We start from the raw sequence: 8,609 nt of genomic DNA on the forward strand, positions 1-8,609 counted from the left end.
CGATCAGACACAAAGACCTGAAGTGCTGCAGCTCCTGAAGGCTGGTAGGAAAAACATCCATCAGAAAAAGAAGGGAGAAATTCCTGCCAGGGCTCCACCTTGATCGTGGGACCTCTTCCCCGCTCTCTGAAGGAAAAGTGTCTAGATTTGATGCAGTGTTGATCTCTGGGGTTATGGGTGTCCGATGCTCACAGCCCCCATGTTTTTCCCTTCACCCCAGAGGGTCTGCACACCCCGCAACTGGGCCGGCTGCAGCGCTGGTGCAGCTTTTTATTGGAATGGGATAGATGGGGTAATTTGTCCTGGTTTTTTTCTGTTTTTTATTTTAGAAATACGATAAAAACCACCAGTGTGGTCCCCGCGGGAAATGCCTGGGAGCGGCCCCGGCGCCCACTGCCCCCTCCCACCTCCGGGGCGGAACGCGCCCACCGTGGCCTCGAACCCATGGCCTCCGGGGCGCTGCGCTGTCCCCACCGCCGGCCGCCAGGGGGCAGCAGCGCGGCGCTGAGCCCCTCCCGCCGCCGAGGGGCCGCTTCCGGCCCACGTGGGTCGCGCGGGCACATGGCCGCGGTGAGCGGGACCGGGGCTGCCGTAGGGGACTGGGGCTGGCACTGGGAGCGGATGAGGGAGACCGGGGAACACCGGAACCGCGGGGGGCGGATGGGGAGGAGCGGTGCGTGGGGGTGCCGAGGCGCTCCAGGGCCTCCTGTTCCCCCCCCCCCGGGGTTCCCCTTGGGCTCCTGCTGTCCCTATCCCGCGTGGGGACCCGGTCGGATGTTTCTCCCTCCCACGGGGCCCACGCCGCGTTCCCCCGTAGCGGCTCCTTCTCCCGCAGGCGGGTCTGGTTGCCCGGGTGGGGGCTTGCGGGGCTGTTCCTCTCCCCCTCGTCCCCGGTGCGGCCCCCGCCCCTGAGCCCGTTGTCCCGCAGACCATGTCGCCGGACGAGGACGTGCAGCGGCTCCTGATCCAGTTCCGGGACGAGGCGGGGGAGTCCCTGGGCTCCCCCTTCGACGTCCCGGTCACCATCACCCCGGACAAGCTGCAGCTGGTCTGTAACGCCCTCCTGCAGAAGGTGAGACACCCCCCCACCCCCTTCCGAGCTCCCCCGGCACCCCCAGAGCCCACCCCTCGCTACCCTTCCTGCCCTTCCTCCCCCAGGATGAGCCGGTACCTCTGGCCTTCTTTGTCCACGATGCCGAGATCGTGGCGTCGCTGGAGAAGACCCTGGCGGGGCAGAGCGTGGAGACGGAGAAGGTCCTGGACATCATCTACCAGCCGCAGGCGGTGTTCAGGGTGCGGGCGGTGACCCGCTGCACCAGCTCCCTGGAGGGACACACCGAGGCCGTCATCTCTGTGGCCTTCAGCCCCACGGGAAAGTACGAGGCTCTGGCTGTGGGTGGGAGGGCTCGTCGGTGGCCGCTGTCATCCCCCCTGCGCTCAGCCGGGCTCTTCCTCCTCTCCCAGGTACCTGGCAAGCGGCTCTGGAGACACCACCGTCCGCTTCTGGGACCTCAGCACGGAGACACCGCAGTTCACGGCCAAAGGTGGGTGTGGGGTTGTCCTGGGAGAGCAGCTCCTGAACCCCCTCCCTTGGGAACCCTTCCCTGCTCTGGGGGACAAACAGAGCAGAGCCTGGCTGCCGCCTGAGCCACATAGGCTGGGACTGCGGCTCAGGGAGGGAGCAGCTCTCTTTCGCTAATGAAGCAGAGGAAGAGGGTCTGGCCCAGGAGGGTTCCCCTCATCTCCAGTCCTGCCTCGGAGTGGCTGCATGGTGGGACACCGGGGACAGTCACAGCTCTCCGCTCACACCCGCTTGTGCTCTCTCTGCCAGGTCACCGGCACTGGGTGCTCAGCATCGCCTGGTCACCCGATGGCAAGAAGCTGGCTTCGGGCTGCAAGAACAGCCAGGTATGTGTTGGCTCCCTCCGTGCGGGGCCAGGTGAGGTCTGGGGGAGCGTGGAGACCCTTTGCAGCCCTGGTTTGAACCAAAATGAAACCAGATGAAGTGGCTTTGGGGCATTAGGGACAAAGACTTGGTTTTTTCTGGGGTGTATCCGGTTGTTCTGAGCAGATTCCCGTTCCCTGGAGGAGATTTGTATGTGGATGCATTGCAGTAGTTGCGAGTGGTGTCTCTGAACTCTATCCGGGCAGGGCTCTGCCTTTGTCACCTTTGCAGACCTCTTTCTGCTGAGCCCCACTGTCCTGCGGCAGATGCTTTTCCCTCTGCGCAGGAAAGAGTCCAGGCTTTGGCTGTGGTCCTTGGCAGATGGCTCCGTGACGAGGGAGGTGTCTGGAGCGAGAATGGGTATCGCCCGGCCAAGCCAGGGCTGCCGTTCGCATGACCCAGCCGTGTAGCAGCAGCAGCCCGTTCCGCAGTGCTCCCGCTCAGACGCAGCCAAATTCCCTCTCACAGGAATGCGGAGGAGGCCCTTCCCTGGCTGTGGGGCAAAATGTGTGCACAGAAACGGCTGGGGAAGAAAGAGCATTTGTGGGCAATTAGAAGTGAGTCGGTAATGGTCTCGGTAAAAGCTGAGCTGCAGAGGGGACAGTCACTCGATCTGACCTTTGAGCAGTCTGGGAGCAAGGAGAGCAGCTGTGGAGCTGCTGAGGGCTGCTGTCCCGCGCTCGGATTCTGGGTGGCAAGTCGTTTGGGCTGCTTTGATACCAGCCCCAGGGACGTGGGCCAGGCCAGGGTGGCTCTGCCCTGGTTTGGTGCCATTCCGGCTTTAATCTAAAAATTAAAGAGGGAGCTGCTTGTCCTCCGTTTCCCTGTTTCTCCCAGGTTCTTAAGTAGCGGATGACTAATGCCTTGGCTCTTTGGGTGAACATTTATGTAGAGAGCGAAAAAACAAGAGAAAACCAGCATGTGTCCCACCCACAGAATCCGATAATAAGTAGCATTTAGCGCGCTCTGGCTTTCATCGCGCTCTGCAAACATTCACTAACTCTCTGGCACAGGATGTCAAAGGCTTAGGCTGGCTTTTTGGGGACCTGGATTGGTTTTGCGTTGAGGCAGATATTTTTGTAGCAGCAGCGTTTTAGGCAAGAGAGGAGGGCGATCGGGTCTCATGCTTCAAGATGTCAGCTGATTGCTGCAGGGATCTGGAAAGGCATCCAGCCCTCCTGCCCCCCCCCCCCCTTTCTGCTCCCTGCTTCTGCCAATGTAAATGCGACCCCAAGGACACCTATCCTTTCTAAACGGAGCCCAAACATTCCTGGGATTCACATGATACGTGTGGCCTGACGCGACCCTCTTGCTTCCTCTCTTGGGCAGATATTTCTCTGGGACCCAGCCACCGGCAATCAGATCGGCCGGGTGCTCTCTGGCCACTCCAAATGGATCACGTGTCTGTGCTGGGAGCCGCTCCACATGTAAGTGAAGGGCCAGCCCAGCCCTTCCCCTTTACTCGGATGGAAAAGAGCACCCTGACCTGAAGGGCACTGCTCCTGTTTGCCTTTCTCCTGTTACGGTGCGCAGAGGGGGTGCCTGCAGGTGAACGGCCCCCAGATGAGCCTGGAAAAATGCTTCCAGCTCAGAGCCAGGAGTCCTAGCCGCTGCTCCCAGTCCCTGTGAGGGCACTGGGGATGTCGCTGCCAGGCTGTGCTTCTTGTCCTCTGTATAAAGACATATCTGCCTGTGGAAAACGATGTTTTCATGATGCTGGAGAAACATTTGGTATGCTCCTCCCCAGCGTGCTGAGCTGGGAGCAGGAAAGCCAGCCCTTGTGGTGTCCGAGCTCAGGCTCTGCAGAGCGCTCCCGTTCTGCTCTCCTCCATCCTGGTTGCCTCTCTCGTCCTGTTATTTATCATGAGGGCTGGTTAACTCTGCGATCCCCTTATCCCTTCCATCAGCTGAAGTTCTGTCTGGGAGAGGCGGGTGGAGGGGGACAGTTGTAGCCAGTAATCCAAGACATTATAGAAATAAATAAATAAATAAATAAAAAGAAAAAAAGGCCCTTCAGAGCAGAGCCCTGCAAATTGAATTTGCCAGTAGGAAACTCCAGCTATTTGCAAACAATTAACTGGATTAGCAAAAACTGATTATAAAGGAGGATGAGGAAATGAAGAGGAGGGGGATGACCCTGCCAGGGCTCCACTGCTCTGTCTCCAGGCAGCTGTGCTCCCTGCTCAGTTCCTGCACAACAGGAGAAGCCGTGCTCTATCTCACTGCTGCTGCCGCCGGAGACCACTGTCTTTGATGTTAAAACTGTGTTGAGTGATAGAGATGTTGTGCAAAGGACAGAGGGCAGCTGCTTCCAGATGTGTTAAATTTTCCCCCCTGAGCCACATGGATGGACGTTGCTGCTTTCATAGTCTGTGTCCGCAGGCTGCCGTGTTTCCTGCCGGAGACAAAGGATGGCACCAACAGGGGAGCAAGACAGACTGATCCCCCTGCCCAGGGCTCTCCCCAGCTGGTGCGGGTTTGTGGTCCCCTCATCAGCCAGTGGGTTAAAGCTGCCTCCTGTGAAAACAAGGTCATTGCCAAGAGCTCAGGTGCCAGGTTTACCCTGGATTGATGCCTCCAGCATGCAGCCCAGGAGTCAGTTTGGAGGGAAGTATCTGTCTGCCTCTCCCTCACCTTGTGGGATCTTGTTCTCCATAGGTCAGCGTTCTGCCCCTGCCAAGTTGCTCTCATTTTAAGACAAAAGAGAAAGTTGTCTTTTATTCATGTCCACGCCCTTGAATCCTCTGGGGCTGATGGGGGAAGAGCTTGGTGGAGGAGCTCTCTGCACTGTGCAAATGGATTTGATCTTCTTTTTGCCCAGAAACCCAGAGTGCCGCTACCTGGCGAGTGCCTCCAAGGATGGCAGCATCCGCATCTGGGACACGCTGATGGGCAGGTGTGACAAAATCCTCACAAGCCACACACAGTCAGTGACATGTGTGAAGTGGGGAGGTGATGGCTTGCTCTACTCTTCCTCCCAGGACAGGACCATCAAAGTCTGGAGGACCCAGGATGTAAGTTGCATGGGCAGCCCTGCGGCTGCTGATGAAGGGCTGTGTTGTAGCTTTGTCTGCCCTTCCTGGCACAGCTTGTGCCCCAGAAGACGGAGGTGCAGTGTGGGTGCTGTATCCTCTTGACCCAACAGAGCCTGTTGCTTAGCACTGTTTGGAAGGAGTAGCTGTTGTGCAATGTTTTCATCCCTAAAAGCATAAAATGGGGCTAAAAGCTGGAAACATCCCTGGAGCAACCTGTGCTGGTGGATTCCTTGAAAGGCCCTGCAGGAAAGCGGTCCTTGACACTCAGCAGTGTCATTTCTTCCCTGCTGAGCCTGGCTATGGTCCTGCCTGCCTCTTGGGCAAGAGGGTTTGGAAAGTTCAGGGTTTGTCGCTGCAGCACAGTGGGTCTGGTGGGTCCTGCACAGTCTGGCTCTGTCCTTCCCATCCCTCTCTAAGCGGGTGGTTTTGTTTCCAGGGGGTCCTGTGCCGCACATTGCAGGGCCACGCTCACTGGGTGAACACCATGGCCCTTAGCACTGACTACGTTCTCCGCACCGGTGCCTTTGAACCTGCTGAAGCCACCATCAACCCACAGGATGTGAGCGGCTCCTGTAAGTGCAGCACCCGCATTGTAGGCTGGAGGAGGCGGTGGGGATGATAGTGAGGAGACCTGATGTCTCTTCTTAATGATGGCATGAGCCAAGGCAATCTTGAGAGCTGGAAGCAGGTCCTGTGCTGGTTTTGGTCATGCTGGCAGCCATGATCTTCCGTGTCCATGCACAAGGTCAAACAGTCTGGGGGGTGGGAAGGCCACCCTGTTTTCAAGGGCTTTTGCTCCCAGTATTGTCCTTGGCAAAGAGAAAGTGCTGAGCAGTCACAAATGGCGTCTGCTTGGCCCATCGAGACAGGTTTGGAATTGGCATCACGGGGTTATAAAGCTTCCTTTCACCTCAGGATTGCAAATGTTTCATTCTTCCCCTCTCCCTTCTCTTCTCTCAGTGGCAGAACTGAAGGACAAGGCACAGCAGAGGTATGACCAAGTCAGGGTAAGTCCCTTTTGTCCCTACTGTCATTTCTAATGCTATTACTGGTGGAAACAGTAAACATGGACAGTTGTCTGTTGACCCCAACACTGGTGTGCTTCCAAGTTCTCTACACCTGGCTTGTACAAGACTTGGTTCTTTCTTCCCTTTCTCAGGGCAAGGAACCAGAAAGGCTTGTCTCAGGCTCAGATGATTTCACGCTGTTTCTTTGGAGACCAGCAGAAGACAAGAAGCCGCTGGAGAGAATGACGGGCCACCAAGCGTTGATTAACCAAGTCCTCTTCTCGCCAGACACCCGGCTAATAGCTAGTGCTTCCTTTGACAAGTCCATAAAGCTCTGGGATGGTAGGACAGGAAAGTGAGTTGGTTTGTTGTGTTACAGAGGTGGTGCTCGTACGGTGTCTGTGTGTAATGCACAGGTTATGTCGAGATGGGCCCCAATGTCATTGCCAGCAACTCCCTGGTGGGTTCAACATCTCTGTAGCCTGAACTCATGCAAAGTCGTTCTGCTGCCTCTGTCTCCCTCTGCCCTTGGGAAGTCCCTTGTCCGGCTCTTCTTGTGTTATGGGGTCTGTGCTTGGCCGGGTGTGTGCAACCCTGCTGTCACCCAGCCACCACACTGCCTGGCACCTGTGCGGCACATGCTGCCTGCTGCAGGGTGGGTTCTTCGGGGCAGGCGCAGCCATGGTGGGATGGGACGTTCCACTCGGCTGCCCTCCTGAAGACGTGTGCGTTGCACACTGCAAACTGACCCAGTTTAAACGGTTGCTGTGCCAGAGAACAGCTTGTTCTGGATGACGCGAATTCCTGTAATTACAAATGGTGCTGTTGGTGTTTGGATGCTCCTGTAGTCCAGCTTTTAACCTTCTGCTGGAGTGTTGGTGAGGTCCTTCCCTTGTTTTGCCTTTGTACTGATGAGCTTGAGTTCATGTCAGTAATTTTAACAGTCCCTCTAAAGCCAGGCTGCTCAGCCAGAGAGGAGGAGAACATATCTCTATGGTGAGGCTATAGCGTTGCCTGCTGGATAAGGGTTTCTTGGCAGAGGAGTTGAGATGAAGAGCTGTCTGTCCTCTAAAAGGCTCTGAGCCCATCTGGGAGGACTTTTAGACTGAACCACCTATGGACTCTGTATAGCAGTTGACTGCCTTGTGCGTGCTGGTTTGGGGTGCACTGGGCATCCTGTGACCGTGCTTGCTTGCTCACAGGTGGAGAAGAAACATGAAGGCTGGGCAAGGGCAGGTTTGGAACAAACCCAGCTGCCTGCTCCTCTAACAGCTTCTTTCTGCCTCTTCCACACCAGATACCTGACGTCGCTGAGAGGGCACGTCTCAGCTGTGTATCAGATCGCCTGGTCAGCTGACAGCCGGTTGCTGGTGAGCGGGAGCAGTGACAGCACGCTGAAGGTCTGGGATGCTAAGACAAAGAAACTGGCCATTGATCTCCCTGGCCATGCAGACGAGGTGAGGTGTCTGGTTGAGCCGAGGTGTTTGAGAGAAGCAAGAATGACTCCTCCCAGTAGAGATAACCGTATCTTTCCCTAATACTAGGTGTATGCAACAGATTGGAGCCCGGACGGACAGAGGGTAGCGAGTGGAGGGAAGGATAAGTGTTTGCGGATGTAAGTAACCTGTTGTCTGTCCATAGAGGAAGTTGCAGCTACCCCATGTGTCCTTCAGAGCTGCAGTCTCCTCGCAGAGACCTGCACGGTTAGGGTATGATCTGTCCTTGCAGACGGCACAGCGCTGGGCCAAATTCCAGCCTGGAGACCTGACCTTCCTCAGGGCAGGAACTGCTGCTGTCCCCTGGGAGATGTCTAGAAAGCAGAGTCCCTCCAACTGAGCAGTCAGTGGTGAAATTTGACTCGGATGTTTTGGCTCCTGGAGAGGGGAAGGAACAGTTGCACCAGTCGGTCAGACCCTTCCTTTCTCACCTTCCCCCGTCTCCCAGTTATGCAGACAGACAAATTCCTGTGAGCTGGTTGCCATTTGACTACGGCTGATGAAGGAACTCGGTCCCCAGGGCCCCGCTGTGCTGCCTCATAGGGTACCTGCTGGGCCAGACCACAGGGATGCAGCAGCTCTTTCCATTTGCAGATGGCGTCGATAGGAGCAGTGACACGAAGCCACCGGTCCTGTCCTAAGCTGGCCTGCCCTTAGCACAATCTGCCTGGGAGACCTGCGAGGTGATGGACAACGGAGGCTGACTCGAGCACGACTCCCTGTTCCTGTTGGCTGCTCTCCCTCATGGACTCTTTCCTTATATTTATTTAAGGAAATTTTAATTCTAGTTCTTATTAAGAGCTGTGCTTTGCAGGATGATTTCCTCTGAACATTACAGGAGTATCTCATCTGCCTCCATCTCAACTGGCTTTTTATTGAAATTTCAACCTTACAGTAGCCTGCTCCCTCGAAAGGGGCAAGCGGAGGGCGGGGGGCAGCTCATGTCCTTTCTTGCTGCGTGAAGGGAAGAGGCTTTTAGTGGCAAGAGAAAGGGTTGTCCTTGTGTGACCTTCAGGGAGGGAGGGAGGAAGAGGAAAATTCAGCACATCATTAGATTGCAGAATTGTGCTCAACTGCATGCCTGGGACAAAGATCTGCTGAGAATAAGGTCTCGGAGCTTCTCGTT

At 56.3% G+C, this 8,609-nt stretch overlaps 1 protein-coding gene across 2 annotated transcripts; it reads left to right on the plus strand.

Annotated features, from left to right (window-relative positions):
* Window positions 1–543: 543 nt before the first annotated feature.
* On the plus strand, window positions 544–8,340 carry NLE1 (notchless homolog 1). 2 transcript variants are annotated; one of them, XM_074160671.1, is made up of 13 exons: window positions 544–570; window positions 929–1,072; window positions 1,159–1,376; window positions 1,465–1,544; window positions 1,832–1,908; window positions 3,275–3,372; window positions 4,767–4,959; window positions 5,417–5,552; window positions 5,941–5,987; window positions 6,140–6,342; window positions 7,285–7,444; window positions 7,532–7,602; window positions 7,716–8,340. In XM_074160671.1, the coding sequence occupies exons 1-13, from the start codon at window positions 562–564 to the stop codon at window positions 7,753–7,755; spliced, it is 1,476 nt and encodes a 491-aa protein (XP_074016772.1). In that variant the 5' UTR covers window positions 544–561; the 3' UTR covers window positions 7,756–8,340. The 2 variants fall into 2 exon arrangements, with proteins under 2 accessions (XP_074016772.1, XP_074016773.1); XM_074160672.1 differs by having other exon boundaries at window positions 8,078–8,336.
* Window positions 8,341–8,609: the final 269 nt, after the last annotated feature.

The sequence above is a fragment of the Numenius arquata genome, chromosome 18, assembly GCF_964106895.1.
Source record: "Numenius arquata chromosome 18, bNumArq3.hap1.1, whole genome shotgun sequence".
NCBI lineage: Eukaryota > Metazoa > Chordata > Aves > Charadriiformes > Scolopacidae > Numenius > Numenius arquata.